We start from the raw sequence: 14,057 nt of genomic DNA, 5'->3' as shown, positions 1-14,057 counted from the left end.
CGTCCGCCACCTGGCGGCGGCTTCAGAGAACCGGGAGACACGTCAGCTTTCTTCCCTTCCCGGCTCTAAGCCCCGGAGTACCGGCTGTTGACCAGCCTTTCCGTGCCCTCCAACTCTGAGAAACCGCGGAAGAACTGCCTCTGGCTTTTATTAGACTAGGGCACCAGCGGGGGTTGCGCCGCGCTTCTTCCAGGCCCCCTCCGTTCCATCCTGCCTACAAGTCTCCCGAGGTCTCCGGCTTTTCCTTCTCCAGATGCTTCTTCTGGGGACCCTGGCGGGCGAGGGATAGGAGGAGGGTTAAGTCACAGGGTCTCACCAGCCGCCTGGGTTCTCGGAGCCAGCCCCGCGCCCCCTCCCGCCAGTCCCTCCCCTGCTTCCTTTCCGGCAAGACCGCGTGCCCAGGACTAGACCCCTGAAAGCCCCTCCTTTGGATGAGTGCAGGGGCATATGTGCCACAGATGCCTGCCCTGGGGCAGATGGGATGTGGGGTCTGAGCCCCAGAGAGCAAGGCGGATGGGCTCACCATGAAGGCCCTCTTCTCTTGGGCTGTCTGGAAGCGGCCGTGGCCAAACTTGGAGGTGGTGTCAATGAACTTGAGCTCGATGTTCTCCAGGGCCTGGCGGTTGTGGTGCACCAGGAGGGACTGGGGCCCGTGGGAGAGGGAAAACAACAATGCGGGAGGTCCCCACTCAGCCCCTCCCATCACCCCCAGTCCACACAGGAGGGTCTCACTCAACCCACCTTCTGTTAGAACCCCTCCCTTTTTGCTTTCCCCACCCTGCCCTCCTGGAGCAGGCTGGAGGACAGAGCAGGCCAGCCCCCCACCCCCAACACACTCACTCCACAGCCCATGGGGCTCCCACTCCCCAGCTCGCCACCTGGCACTGACCTTCCTCAATGTGATGACCCGCTTCTTGGTGCCCGCGATGCAACCCTTCAGCATGACGAAGTCGTTGTTGACTTCCCCGTAGTGCGGGAAGCCTCCCTGAGGGAACGTAGGTCCAGAAAAGAGGCTCTGGGTTTAGGGGCAGCTGAGAAAACTAGGGGAACTCCCCTGGCCTGGGGTGACACTCTAGATCACATCAGGACAGTCTCTGAGCCAGACCCTAAGTCCATCCTGCGACTGTCTTATTTAAAACTCTGTATTTTACAGAGGGGGAAACTGGGGCTAGGGGTGGGGGGTGATGTCACTGCTCCGAGCCCTACAGTTGCCACATCCTGCGGCTGGGGTGTGAGCCCAGGCAGCCTGGCTCCAAGGGCAGAGTCGGAGCTGCTGCACCCCGAACACTGGGACAGCAGCTGGAGGACATGCTGTCTGCAGCAGAGACTCTGAGGCTGGCGGCGGCTTGCTGGTGCCTGAGTTCTTGGGGAGGGTGGTGCCCCTCAGGCTTGCCCCACACACACACACACACACCAGACCCCTCAGCCAAATCAGCCACCCACTCTCACCAGTGGCGTGATGGATTTGTCAGTCACGTCGTAGCTAGTGGATGCATTGTTCTTAACCACCTTCCCGTCCTCCATGTGGAGCCCCCGGCCGATGCGGTAGATCTGCCAGGAGGACAGAGCATGTGGGGGACAGCAGGTGGCTTCTGGGGTCAACAAGATGTCCATGCCCATGAGAACGTGGGCTGAGACCCAGGTGCTGGAGGAGGCATTTCAGAGCCTCAGGAGCGAGGAGGTGTCTGGGTCCCTGGGGTGTGGCCATGGACATCCCCCCACCAGACCTGCAGGCACACCTTCTTGTTGAGCTCCGTGCGGTGATGGTAGCCCTTCTGCCCAGCCCGGGCGATGGAGCAGCCCACGCGGGCAGGGTGCCAGGCACCAATACAGGCCACCTTGCGCAGCCCCTTATGGGTCTTCCGCGGCAGCTTCTTTGTATGCCAGCGGCTCGTGACGCCTGCAGGCAGGAGGGGCTGGTGGCTGAGAGGCCAGTTTGGTCCCCACCCCCTCCAGGCAGCCTTCCTGGAGCCACCACCCCCATGCAGCCCTACCTTTGACGCCCCTGCCCTTGGTGACGGCAATAATATCGATGATCTCATTCTGGCTGAACACGCTGTGGACGGGCACCTGCTTCTCCAGCCGGGCCTGGGCCCAGGCTACCTTCTCAGCCACCGTGCCGCCGTTCAGCTGGACCTCCATGATGTGGGCCTTCTTTTGCCGGAAGGGCAGCAGCTTCATCTGACGGATGCAACATGGCTGGTTGGTTCTCAGAAAGTCACACTGACCCCCCCCCCCATCTGTAGACATGGCATGGCCAGCTGGTGTCCCCTGGCAGGCCTCTATGCACGTGTTCATTCAGCAGATGATCCTGTCCTCTGGTGTGGCTGCATGTCCCATTCTGTGTGAGGAACTGGGGACACAGCTTGCCATGAGCAGACAGGGTCCTGGCCCCCATGGAGCCACCAACCAACTAGGGAACAGAAGCCAAGAAAACTCTTGGAGAGGCTTATGTGTTGTGATGGAATAGAGGGTGGAGGAGACAGTCATCGCATGTGAGGGTGGTCAACGAGGCCCTGTCTGAGGAGGTGACATCAGAAACAAGAAGGATCCACTAGGTGAAGATCTGAGAGCTTCTAGGGCAGAGGGAACCACATATGCAAAGGCCCTGTGGCAGGGAAGATCCTGGTTGGTGGGAAGGGGGACAGAAACAGGGCCAGTGTGTCTGGATCACGGTGAACAAGGAGGAAGGTTCAGGATGGGGAGAGGCGAGCAGAGGCCTGGCCAGACAGGTCTCACGGGGATTAGCTGGGGATTTATTCCAAGCGTGGGGGCGATGTGGTCGGACGCGTGCTTTTAAACATCTCTGTGCCGTGTGAGGCACAGGCTGTGGGGACCCCCCCCCCCAGCAGAAGCAGGGTTGGGTTAGGTCACAGCATAGGGCTCAACCAGCACAAATGGATGACCTGCTGGGGGCGCAGCAGTGAGAGGAAGTTACAGACCATGAAGTTCACGTCCATGCACGGAGACAGGTTAACCAATGATGCACATAACTGGAACTGCAAGTGTGAGAGTAACTGAGGCAGGTGGGCAGGGCCACCGCCACGGGCCTGGAAGGCTTCTCTGAATGTTCCAGAATAAGGCGGAAGCTGTTGGTTACCTGGACCCTACTTACAGATGGGGTTCACACACATGTGCCCAGAGGGAGGACCCAGCCCTCCACACTGCCACAGGGCAGGAGACCCGGGGCCTCCGGGGCCTTGGTTGCCCGCTGCTGTGGTCAGTGCCCCGCAGCCTGCAGAGCTCACAGACGCCCATCACGCCAGCCCCAGGCTGCCAGCGGCCCACGTGACCGGTCAGCCAGCACCCTGGGCCTGTGCCCGGGGCTCATGGTATTTTTAGGCTGACATTTGTCAGGGCTCCCGGAAGCCCGGTTGGGGGAGGGTAGGCCTGGGGGCTGGACTTACTAGCCAGTGTGGACCAGAGAGTGGGGACTGACCTGGGTGTGGACGATGACCCGGATGACCTTGCAGTACTTCTTCATGGCGGCAAAGTCCTTCTGCAGCTGCTTCTTGCCGTCGGCATCACGCCACCTCTTACAGGCCTTGGTGAAGGCTTTTTTCTTGCTCTTGTGCCTGAGCCGTGCACACAAGGTACTCAGTGTGGTGAGCGGGGTGGCCTCCACTGCCCATAGTCCACCAAGCACAGGCTAGATGTCCCCCTCCGCCCTCCTCCCCTTCCCAGGGGAGGCACTGCTGGGCCCCTGGGGTCCCTGGGCTAGTTCCAGTCGCCCTCTTTAAGCATAGATGGTCCCACCCTCAAGGCCTCAGTTTCCTCCTCCATAAAGTGGGTACCCTCCCTGCCTCCTGGAGCTGAGAGTAAGCAGCCGTGCAGGAGCCCCGGGAAGGGACGTGCCAGCCGGCCTGTGGCCACATGCCCACCTGGCCGCGGCTGCTGAGCCCACTTCTAAAGTGAACAGCCGGGACTGGCCAGGCCCCAAGCCCTGTCATGCCTAACCCTCCGCAAGACACTGGAAGATGGACATCAGTATTCCCACCCTACAGACGAAGAAACTGAAGTTCACGAAGGTCAGAGCCCCCGGACGAGGAGCAAGCTGATCACAACTGCAACAGCAAACATAGGCCAGGTGGCACTTGCCAACCTCTTTTTCTGTGCTGAGCACTTGACACGCACTGCTCATCTCATCCTCATGACGGCCCCATGACGCGGGGACCTGTCCTGTTCCTGTGTGATGGTGTCTGTGGTGAGTGTGTGTATGGCAGAGGGTGGGGTGAGAGGAGATTCTAAGAGGTCCATCAGCTTGCCTGTGGTCACACAGCCTGCTCTGACACTGGGGCCCAGGACCCTCACCTCCCGTGGAGACTCTGGTGCCTCTACCTCCATATGGAAGGAGGGTCTGTGAGGGTCCTCAGGCAGGGAGGGGGCCTTCCCTTTCAAGACTTAATGCCAGGGAAGATTTGAGACCTAAAGATGCCTTTCTTTCTGATGAGCTTGTCAGTTGTCATTTCCCTTTTCACCCTGGCTGCTAGGAAGCTCAGAACCAGCTCTGACAGGCATCACCCTGGGGGGAAAACGTTTGCTTTCTTTTTTTCCGCTAACAACTTCCTCTCCAGCCCTTAGTCCTTGTCTTCTCCTGGAGTGAAGGCACCACACACACACACACTTCCCTGTCTTCTGCTCGCTGTGACACCCCTCCCCGCACCCACCCACCCTGCAGGAATGATCCTCACCAGTCCTTGTAGAAGCGGCGGCGGCACTCATCACTGAGATGCTCTGCAAAGATGGTCTTGAAGCTCCGCAGGCCCCGCGGGGTGGCCACATAGCCCACCACACCCACCACCACCAGGGGTGGCGTCTCCACAATCGTCACTGCCTCCACCTCCTCCCGCTTGGAAATTTCTGGATGAAACCCAGAGATGGAGAAGACATGGTGGGGGGGCCTCCGTGTCCCATGGGGAGGAGAAGGGTGGAGGAGCTGACCACAGCCCCATCCGCCTGCGAGAGCATGGAGCACCATAGCCCCAGGGCTGCTGTGGACAGAGGCCCCCGTGTGCAGGGCCCCAGGCCCCCAGCCCTCAGCCTCCCCACTCCCTGCCCTTCTCCCTGCTCTGCCGTGTGCGTGGAGTCACTGCCGGGCAAGACCCCGCCATAGGTGTCCACGCGAGCTCTGACTTGGATCTCAGGCAAGGCCTGACCTGCTCCTGCCTCAGTTTCTCCACCAGGCTGCCCGGGAGAGGGCCAGGAGAGCCACAGCCTGGGCAGCTTCCCCCAGAGGGTCGGGCTGGCCTCCTGCAGTGGAGTACAGAAGAGCTCTAGAAGAAACCAACGACTGGTCCAGACGCATGATTTTATAGATGGTGTTACTGAGGCTGATCCAAAGAAGTGTACATTTAAAATATATATTAGAGGACTTCCCTGGAGGTCCAGGGGTTAGGACTCTGAACTTTCTTCGGTTCAATCCCTGGTCAGGGGGGCTTCCCAGGTAAGTGCTAGTGGTAAAGAAGCCATCTGCTAATGGAGGAGATGTAAGAGACGCATGTTCAATCCTTGGGTCAGGAAGATCCCCTGGAGGAGGGCATGGCAACCCCAGTATTCTTGCCTGGAGAATCCCACGGATGGGGGAGCCTGGCGGGCTACAGTCCATAAGGTTGCAAAGAGTTGGACACGACTGAAGCAACTAAGCATCACAGGGAACTAAGCTCCCACCAGCCTTGTGTTGAGGCAAAAATATATATATACAATAGAAGAGATGAAGAGCAGATGAGGGTTTCCAGGAGATTGGGGGTAGCAGCTGTGGCTGTAAAAAGGTCACCAGGATGGACTCTTGTGGGAATGAAGTGTCCCAGGGTGGTGGGTACATGCATTTACATGTGACAGAACCGCACAGAACTACATAAACACACATCTTATTCAGGAGAATCCTGCATGTCACTCTCTGGCTGTGACATAGTACCATGGTTACAGGAGACGTTTCCATTGGGGAAACCTTCAGGGTACGTGGCATTCCTCTTAAAACCACACGTGAATCTACGATGATCTCAAGACCAAAAGTATACTGTCACACCTGCCCTGAATCCCAGCTCATAACTTCTCCATTTCCTCATCTGTGAACCAGGGGCGATGACAGATGGCTTCTGGGGGCGTGGCCAGCAGTCAGCCTCTGACCCTTTCTGGGGCTGTTCCCTCTCCGTGAGCCCAGCTGTGGCTCCTGGCATCAGAAGGGCCTCTAGATCTCCCGGAGGTCCGGGGTGCTCTGCCCGCCCCCCGCCCCCAGCAGGGCCCCTCGCAGCACTCACTGAGGCCAGGCCGGTGCACCTCCCGCAGAGTGTGCGTCATGCCCGCCTTGTAGCCCAGAAAGGCCGTGAGGTGCACGGGCTGGCTGGGGTCGTCACGAGGCCACGTCTTCACCTTGCCCCGGTGCCGGCGGCTCCTCTTGTGGGGCAGGAAGCCCAGGTGTCCATGCCGGGGGGCAGAGAACTTCCGGTGGGACTGGGGGTGGGAGGGGAGGTAGGTCAGAGCTGGGGTCTCCCCGGGAGGGGCAGCTAGATGGTCCCAGAGTCCAGACTGGAAGTGAGCCGCAGACCCCAGGCTGCGGCCGGTGGTCCTCCGGGCCTGCATCGTCCACGAGAAAGGAGGGAGGCTTCGCCGAGGGCAGTGTCTTGGGGACAAAGCCAGCTTCGGCCTCTGGCCCCCAAAGGCTCCCCGCTTCAGTGGTCCTGCCCAGCTGGGCCCAGCAGATCCTCGCTGTGGCCAGGGCAGAGGGGCAGGGGGCCACTGCCATCCATCCCCCCACCTTGCTGGTCCTGGAGGCCTGAGCCCAGGCCTCCCGCTATCCCCGTACTCACTGACCCCTTCACAGGCCCACGGACCTTCTCTGCTGGGAGAGACCCCAGGAGCCCACCTGCCCCTCCCCAGGAGGCCTCCATGCCCTGACCCACCCACAGCCCACTGACCATGGCAGCTAGTCCTTCGGGTCAGGAAGGGAAGGGGCCTTCCCAGCAGGCGCTGGAGGTCGAGTGGCAGGGCCAGGATGCACAGTGGCCAGATCCCAGATTTAGCCCCTGGCAGGGGAGCTCTGTCATCTCCCGTGGCGGGTGTGGGCTCTGGTGCCAAGAGCGGGCCTGGCCCAGGGCCAGGTGAAGGGGGGCAGCTGGGGCAGCCGGGCGGACACCTGGAGCCAGGGCTGGCACTCCTTCCCCAAGGGTCCTGGGATGGTCACACACCTTGTCTTCTGCCTCACGGGACCCTCCAGGACAGGAACAAGTTGGCCTGGTAGAGGGCTGAGGAGCCCAGGTCGAGGGGCTTCCCTCTGGCAGCTGCCATTAAGAGAGTCTGCATCCAGTTTGCTGGCCTTGAAGCTGAGTGGATTCCTGTCCTGTCCTGAGGGCTGTGAGCCTGAGCTGGGCAAACTGGGGGGAGACGGCGAGGGCTGGATGAGTGCCCAGAGGATCACCAGAGTATCATTCAATGTCAAGGCCCTGGACTCCAGTAGCTGTGAGCCAAGAACTCTTAGATACTTTTATGAACTTATATATTTTTTTGGAACTTATATTTTGAAGCTAAGTTTTGAAAGAAAAGGGGATTGAAAACTCCTATTTTTTTTTTATTCAAAGAGTCCATGGCTATAAAGCCTTTTAACTTTAGAGCGAGAGATTTTTTCATATTTTTTTATTTGACTGCACTGGCTCTTAGTTGCTATGTGTAGGATTCTCAATCTTCATTGCGGCATGCAGAATCTTTAGTTGCAGCATGTGGAAACTAGTTACCCAAGCAGGGATCGAAACTGGCCCCCTGCATTGGGGGCACAGAGTCTTAGCCACTGGTCCACCAGGGAAGTCCCAGAATCAGATTTTTTATAGGCCTGAGATATCTCTGCAAGGTCTGTAGACTTTGCATCACTGGGTGCTAAAATTCTGTGCTAATGAAATGTTATAATTCTTCATTTTTGTCATTGTTTTTTAATGACAAAGCTATTTTTAATCCTTTGGGCTGCGACCAGCGGGGAAAAAAAAAAATCCCTGGGCAGTGGTAACCCCCTCAGCCCAGAAGTGACCCGGGGAGAGGGACTCTCTGAAGGAAGGAAGCAGAGAAAGGACACACTGCAGACTCAGGGCACACACCCTCGTGCTGCACCAAGGAGCACGTGCTAGGGGCTGCAGACACACAGGAGCCATGAAGCTTCTTGGGTTCCCCCTTCTCGTTTGCCTTTTTCTTTCTGCTGCATGATCTCCAAGTCTGACTGTGGCAGGGTGGCAGCAGAAAGCCGTCATCTGGGCGCTTTCCCTTAACGAAGTACTGAACTCTGCTTTCGCTCATTCCTGTCATGGTGATGCCTCTGGCCCACCGCCGTTGGGTCCCCTGGTTCAGTCCGACACTGCAGTCCAGTGTTATGATTTGCTGACTCTGACAGTGCTATGAGTTCATGATTTGAAGATCTGAGGATGCTGTGATTCTGGATTCTGTGTGTCCATAGAGTTAATGGCTGACCCCAGCCTCTGGGCAGGAAGTGACCAGCACCCACCCTCCTTGGTGCTAGCCAGTGGCTGTACCAGGTATGGAGATCACAGAGGGTAACCAGCAAGGCCCTGGTCAGTGGAGCTGGCCTCAAGGGGACAACAGTGCTCAGGGCCAGGATGGGACCCTCAGAACCAGAAGAGAGAGCCCTGTATCCAGGGGAGGAGCCACTAGTGGGGGTGGGGATGGGGGTAGATGGGGCAAACCTTACACCCTGTGCTGCCCCAGGCAGCATCCTGTCCCCCCAGGCGTCCTGCAAGCTCACGGGCATCAGCCAGTCCATGAGAGGCCCTGGCAGAGACAGTGGGGCCCAGAGAGGGCTGTAGGGAATGGACAATCCAGGAAGGCTTCCTGGAAGAGTAGGGTGTTTGGTAGTTTGCTTTATTTGTTGACTTTACTCTTCTGGAACTGAGTTCGCCATCCTGGTGTGTTCACCATCCTGCTCCCTGCTGCACTTGGCACGTGCATCTGAAATGAGTGGTTTCCTTACTCCTTACTTACACTTCTTAAAGTGTCTCTCCGCTCCCAGAATTAAACTAGGGATCCTCTGTTTCCTTCACCTCTGATAGCAACGCCCAGCGCACGGCAGGCACTCCTCCCGTATGCGATAGCGCTGCGATCCCACGCGGGGGCGCTCGCGCCGGCCGCGAAGAGTCTCCAGAGAACCCGTAATCCTCCCGAGGCCACCCTTGGGCGGTCCGGGCAAACTACAAGTCCCATGGTGCCCCGCGGGCGCCGGCCGTCCTGCGCAAGCGCGGCCGCGCTCGGGCGTCTGTGAGGGCGAGCTAGGCCGCGGAACCCAGGTGGAGGCCGGGCATCGCGTCCGAGAGCTGAGCGCACCGCCCGCCGCAGCCATGCCGGACAGCTGGGACAAGGACGTGTACCCCGAGCCCCCGCGCCGCACGCCGGCGCCCTCGCCGCAGACCTCGCTGCCCAACCCTATCACATACCTTACGAAAGCCTTTGACCTCCTTGTGGACCGGCCGGTGACCCTCGTGAGAGGTACTAGCCCCGCCGGGCCTCCCGCCCCCGCCCCGGTCACTCAACGTGGACCCCGCTGCACCCCAGGCCTCCTCGCCTCCCGGGACGCCCCCCGTCTCCCCCCGCCCCTTACGGCCCTTGCCTCCTGGGGAGCCGTCCACGCACCCCTGGGCTCAGGCTTCTCACATATTAGGGGCTGTTTGCGGACCGAAGTCATCTGCGTTCCGAGAGGCTTGTTAGATCCCACTCTCCCAGCGCGCTGGGCATCCCGCATTTTGCACAGCAGGCGGTCCCGGAGGGCTGTTGCGGTGCAGAGGTGCTCCGATACTCCTTCGCAGGCCTACAAAATGGCCCTCCCACCGAGGTGTACTGTAACTTGCCCTCCGTGAGCTGCCCAAATGCCGCCATCTCTGGTCCAAACCAGGTGAATGTTTTTTTAAGGCATTGTTTTGTCACCCAGCTTGGTGGGTGCAGCACCCAGAGCACTGTGCCCGTAATCACTAGTGCCAGGCGATACGTCTGTGCAGTTAATCCGTTCCTTCAACAGCAAAACATTTGGGGTGCATAGCATGCCCTGGTGGCTCTTTTTTGGCGGAGGAACTAGATGCCTGCTCCTGCCAAGGTTTGGAATAAACCGGAGTGTAGCAGTTTTTAAGGAAGTGTTTTCTCTGTCTGGATAGGTGAGATCTCTCTCACTAGGTCCAGCTTGTTCATTTACGCCTGGGGAAGTTGAGACCGAAGGTCAGTGGTGGCAGAACTGGGACGAGTCCTGCTGATGGCTCCCTGTTGGGGCCTCTTTGCCTCCACAGTGGAGTCCCCGTGCTCTGGGGGAGGTGGGCTAGCAGGTGGGGGCTTGCAGAGCACAGACTCTGAATCCTGCCGTCTCAGAGCCTGGATGTCCTCTTAAATGAAAAGGCCCCGCCCTACACAGGGTCGTGGGGACAGAGTGAGATAAGGATGGTGCCTGCCTTATAGAACTCTCCATAAACTGCAGACGTCTGCTTGTAGCCCAGTCCTTTCCAGGACTGGCTGCCAGCCCTCCCACACCTCTTTGGGAGTCCAGTTGCCAGTCTTTGTAAAACTGGGAACATTTGAGAAACCTGCCTCTTCCACAGCTTACAAGAAATACAAAGCCAAGAGCCCCATCAGACTGTGCCCTGTCCAAACCAGTAGCCTTTTTGGGTCTGGGCTTTTCTCTTTGCAGAGTTTATCGAGCGGCAGCATGCCAAGAACAAGTATTACTACTACCACCGTGAGTTCCGCCGCGTGCCAGACATCACCGAGTGCCAGGAGAAGGACGTCTTGTGCATGTTTGAAGCGGAAATGCAGTGGAGAAGAGATTAGTAAGGCTCCCCCCTTGGGCTTGTTTAGTCAGGGGATAGAGAGCCCTGCACAATGAATGTACCCTGCCGGGGGCCATCATGCCCTTGGGAAGCTATGGGTGGAAAGGCCAGACCACAGGGCTCCCAAGCCCTGCCTTCATTTTATTTTCTCTCAGTATAGGGAAAGGAGTCTTTCTAGACCATCTTCCTTGTTTTCCTTTCAGCAAAGTTGATCAAGAAATCGTCAACATTATCCAGGAAAGGCTGAAGGCCTGTCAGCAGAGGGAAGGTGAGAGCCACAGGCAGAACTGTGCCAAGGAGCTGGAGCAGTTCACCCAGGTGGTCAAGGCCTACCAGGACCGCTGTGAGTGAGCCCTCCCACCCAGCTGCCCCCAGACCCTCCTACCTCTCCACCTGCCTGCCTTCCTGACCCTACTTCCAGTCTCCACATTGGCTGTGCTAAACGCTTTACTCATTAGTCCAGTCTCTGGAGGTTTTAAGAGTCACCCTACCTGTCTGTCTGCTCAGTGACCAAACTTGGCTGCCTGACTCCTCCCTGCACAGAGAAAAGGCAAGTTCCCCTCATGGCAAGAATGGCCCATGATCCCCCTCCCTATCTCTTTCCCAGATCACGACCTGGGAGCCCATTATTCTGCCAGGAAGTGCCTGGCAAAGCAGAAGCAGAGGATGCTGGCAGAGAGAAAAGCCGCCAAAGAGGCTGCTGCCGCCTGAGGCAGCGGTGCCACCCTTGTCACTGCTGCTAAAATAAAGAGTAACAGAGCCTGTGCCTGTGGTGGTACTTCAGCTCCCGACACTTTTCATCTCACTGGTCCTACTTCCCCTCCAAATCCAGCCGCCACTGAGCCTAAGTCCAGCGGCCTTCACTGGGTTCAAGCCCCGGTTGGGAAAGATCCCACAAGCCACACAGTGCAACCAAGAAAATTTGGGAAGAAAAACAAGACACAACTATAAACTGGTTTCATTCACTTTATTATTCCCTTTATAAAATTATGTGGTGGCTACAGCTGGGGCCTGTGTCCTCTGCACGGAGACTCTGGTGTGGGTCTTCACAAGATGGTCAGTGAATTCCTAGAAAAACAAGACACTTTTAGTTGTGCAGCTAGACAGAGTACTCCCCTCTGCTCTTCAACAGGGTGGGGGGCGGTCAGTACCTGATATGGAGACTTGGTGAACACTGTCTCTTTCCAGAGGTCAGGGGTGAGATAACTGTAGGTCTTGGAAATGGCATCAAAAGTGGCCTTGGCTGGAAAAGGGAAAACCGGAGAAGGTTAGTGAATTCACTCGAGATGAACCCCCAGATGGAGATGGAGGCTGTTGCACTCCTAGGAACAAACAGGCCACTACGGGCCAGTCTGTCGTGCATTAGGAGGGCCTTACTCTCTCTCTCTCTGAAAATACGCCAACCACATACAGAACGTGGTTAAGCGGAGCTGAGAGAAGCTGGAGTTGGCTTGCGGGCCACCTACCGAAGTTGCCCAGCGTGGCAGTGCAGCCCCTGGCAGAAGTGTAGCAGTCGTCGATGCCGGCCATCATCAGCAGCTTCTTGGGCACAGGGGCGGAGACGATGCCAGTGCCTCTGGGGGCAGGGATGAGGCGCACCAGCACGGAGCCACAGCGGCCAGTCACCTGGGGAGGGGGAGAGACGTCAGGGGACAAGACAGGCGGGAGTCTACACCACAGCAAGCCCTACTGTGCATGCGCATCCAGCCTACCTTGCAAGGAACTGTGTGGGGCTTGCCGATCTTGTTCCCCCAGTAGCCTCTTCGCACAGGGACGATGGACAACTTAGCCAGGATGATGGCCCCACGGATGGCAGTGGCTACTTCCTTGGAGCACTTGACACCCAGACCGACATGTCCGTTGTAATCCCCGATGGCAACAAACGCCTGCAGAGAGACTGACGTGGGTGGGGGGCCAGGGGCTGCCACAGGATCAGTAACCACCCACCACACAGGGTCTGTTGCGCCCCTCAAGGGAAGACTGGCCACCAGGAGGCCAATCTGAGATCCCGAGGAGATCCTTCCTCTCTCTCCCCTTTACGAAAGTCACACGTGTGACGACAAGTGCAACCATGCAGAGCTGAGAGAGTCTCACGAAGATCCTTGGCAGAAACTGCCCAGGAAGGTATGGTAACTGGGGTACCTTGAACCTGGTCCGCTGGCCAGCACGGGTCTGCTTTTGCACGGGCATAATCTTCAAAACCTCATCCTTGAGGGATGCTCCCAGGAAAAAGTCAATAATCTCAGACTCCTGCAACAAATAAACTCATTACAAAAAAAAAATTAATAAACACCTAAAGGGGAATTAAGTGTTAGTTGCTTGTGTTGGAGTTTTTAGGACCTCATGGAATGTAAACCACCCAGCTCCCCTGCTCATGGAGTTTTCCAAGAAATAATGGGTAGCCATTTCCTTCTCCAGGGGATCTTCCCAACAAAGGGATCGAACCCGGGTCTCCTGTACTGAAGACATTTTCTTTACCGTCTGGGCCACCAGGGAAGTCCAGGGAAAGTGGAGTCTAGAACCTCTCAACGTTTGGCCAACAAGAGTTCCCTCGACTGCAGGCCACGGCCCCATCCAGGATGAGGACCCGTGTTTACCTTGATGGGCAGAGAGAAAAGGTAGATCTCCTCAAGAGACTTGATCTTCATGTCCTTGACCAGGCGGCCCAGCTTGGTAACGGGGAGCCACTGCGAAAGAAAAAGGCGCAGGTGACCAGGGCCTCCTCCCCGGTGCTTCTAAGGGCCCGCCTAACGCGCACAGCTCAGACCTACCTCCTTGTCCTCGGCCTTGCCTCCGCGAGCTCCGCGGCCTCTGCCCCGGCCCCGACCCCGGCCGCGACCCCGGCCCCGGACGCCACTACCGAAGCCTCCGCGGAAGCCACCGCGGCCTCCCATTCCGGGGCCCCCGGGGCCTCCGGGCCCTCCCGCAGCACCGGCGTCATCCGCCATTTGCTGAAAAGAGAAACAAGAACCAGTCGGTGAGCGAAGTCCTAGCATTTATAGCCGCCTCGGGCGCCCAGGCCGGGCTCCACAATGGAGCGCGGGCGCAGCATCCCGGACCCCGTCCGATGGCGGCCCAGGCCGATCTGCGACAGCCACGGATAAAACCACTCACGTGTTTTCACGAAGAAGAAGAGAGAGACCTCGCGCGACGGTGTCTTTATAAGGCGCCAAGGGTCGCGAGATCTCGGTTGTCCCGCCCCAATGGCGCTGTGCCAAGAGTATATAAAAGAGCCTGTGATTGGCTGCGTGGGGCCCC

The 14,057-nt window shown here is 58.1% G+C and overlaps 3 protein-coding genes and 2 non-coding genes across 5 annotated transcripts; 1 reads left to right on the top strand and 4 right to left on the bottom strand.

The window, feature by feature from the left end:
- Positions 1-130: 130 nt before the first annotated feature.
- RPL3L (ribosomal protein L3 like) lies at positions 131-7,059 on the bottom strand. The gene is made up of 10 exons (XM_044936016.2): positions 6,915-7,059; positions 6,258-6,450; positions 4,692-4,860; positions 3,440-3,575; positions 1,995-2,181; positions 1,740-1,900; positions 1,450-1,551; positions 890-985; positions 524-643; positions 131-271 (listed from the first exon to the last, which is right to left on the bottom strand). The coding sequence occupies exons 1-10, from the start codon at positions 6,915-6,917 to the stop codon at positions 215-217; spliced, it is 1,224 nt and encodes a 407-aa protein (XP_044791951.2). The 5' UTR covers positions 6,918-7,059; the 3' UTR covers positions 131-214.
- Positions 7,060-9,214: 2,155 nt separating this feature from the next.
- Positions 9,215-11,563, top strand: NDUFB10 (NADH:ubiquinone oxidoreductase subunit B10). The gene is made up of 4 exons (XM_006076848.3): positions 9,215-9,477; positions 10,661-10,799; positions 11,003-11,142; positions 11,407-11,563. The coding sequence occupies exons 1-4, from the start codon at positions 9,330-9,332 to the stop codon at positions 11,508-11,510; spliced, it is 531 nt and encodes a 176-aa protein (XP_006076910.1). The 5' UTR covers positions 9,215-9,329; the 3' UTR covers positions 11,511-11,563.
- A 184-nt stretch (positions 11,564-11,747) lies between these two features.
- On the bottom strand, positions 11,748-14,029 carry RPS2 (ribosomal protein S2). The gene is made up of 8 exons (XM_025275207.3): positions 13,914-14,029; positions 13,571-13,750; positions 13,397-13,486; positions 12,942-13,049; positions 12,512-12,685; positions 12,266-12,425; positions 11,951-12,042; positions 11,748-11,867 (listed from the first exon to the last, which is right to left on the bottom strand). The coding sequence occupies exons 2-8, from the start codon at positions 13,745-13,747 to the stop codon at positions 11,787-11,789; spliced, it is 882 nt and encodes a 293-aa protein (XP_025130992.1). The 5' UTR covers positions 13,748-13,750; positions 13,914-14,029; the 3' UTR covers positions 11,748-11,786.
- On the bottom strand, positions 12,109-12,239 carry LOC112581921. The gene has a single exon (XR_003106593.2). It is a non-coding gene; the product is annotated as a small nucleolar RNA SNORA64/SNORA10 family (small nucleolar RNA).
- Positions 12,755-12,888, bottom strand: LOC112581920. Its single transcript, XR_003106592.1, has one exon. It is a non-coding gene; the product is annotated as a small nucleolar RNA SNORA64/SNORA10 family (small nucleolar RNA).
- Positions 14,030-14,057: the final 28 nt, after the last annotated feature.

Source organism: Bubalus bubalis, chromosome 24, assembly GCF_019923935.1.
Source record: "Bubalus bubalis isolate 160015118507 breed Murrah chromosome 24, NDDB_SH_1, whole genome shotgun sequence".
Taxonomy (NCBI): domain Eukaryota; kingdom Metazoa; phylum Chordata; class Mammalia; order Artiodactyla; family Bovidae; genus Bubalus; species Bubalus bubalis.
Note: the sequence above shows the minus strand (reverse complement) of the source record. Positions and strands in the feature narration are given on the sequence as shown.

Excerpts from the sequence above, each read along its gene's own strand:
- RPL3L (XM_044936016.2), bottom strand. Across the intron at positions 2,182-3,439 it reads GGGTCATCGTCCACACCCAG|ATGAAGCTGCTGCCCTTCCG; the intron begins GTCAGTCCCCAC and ends TGCATCCGTCAG. Across the intron at positions 1,901-1,994 it reads CAAGGGCAGGGGCGTCAAAG|GCGTCACGAGCCGCTGGCAT; the intron begins GTAGGGCTGCAT and ends TCCTGCCTGCAG.
- NDUFB10 (XM_006076848.3), top strand. The coding sequence starts at position 9,330 with ATGCCGGACAGCTGGGACAAGGACGTGTACCCCGAGCCCCCGCGCCGC. Across the intron at positions 10,800-11,002 it reads ATGCAGTGGAGAAGAGATTA|CAAAGTTGATCAAGAAATCG; the intron begins GTAAGGCTCCCC and ends TTTTCCTTTCAG. Across the intron at positions 11,143-11,406 it reads CAAGGCCTACCAGGACCGCT|ATCACGACCTGGGAGCCCAT; the intron begins GTGAGTGAGCCC and ends TCTCTTTCCCAG.
- RPS2 (XM_025275207.3), bottom strand. The coding sequence starts at position 13,747 with ATGGCGGATGACGCCGGTGCTGCGGGAGGGCCCGGAGGCCCCGGGGGC. Across the intron at positions 12,686-12,941 it reads GCCAGCGGACCAGGTTCAAG|GCGTTTGTTGCCATCGGGGA; the intron begins GTACCCCAGTTA and ends GTCTCTCTGCAG. Across the intron at positions 11,868-11,950 it reads TCACCAAGTCTCCATATCAG|GAATTCACTGACCATCTTGT; the intron begins GTACTGACCGCC and ends TTGTTTTTCTAG.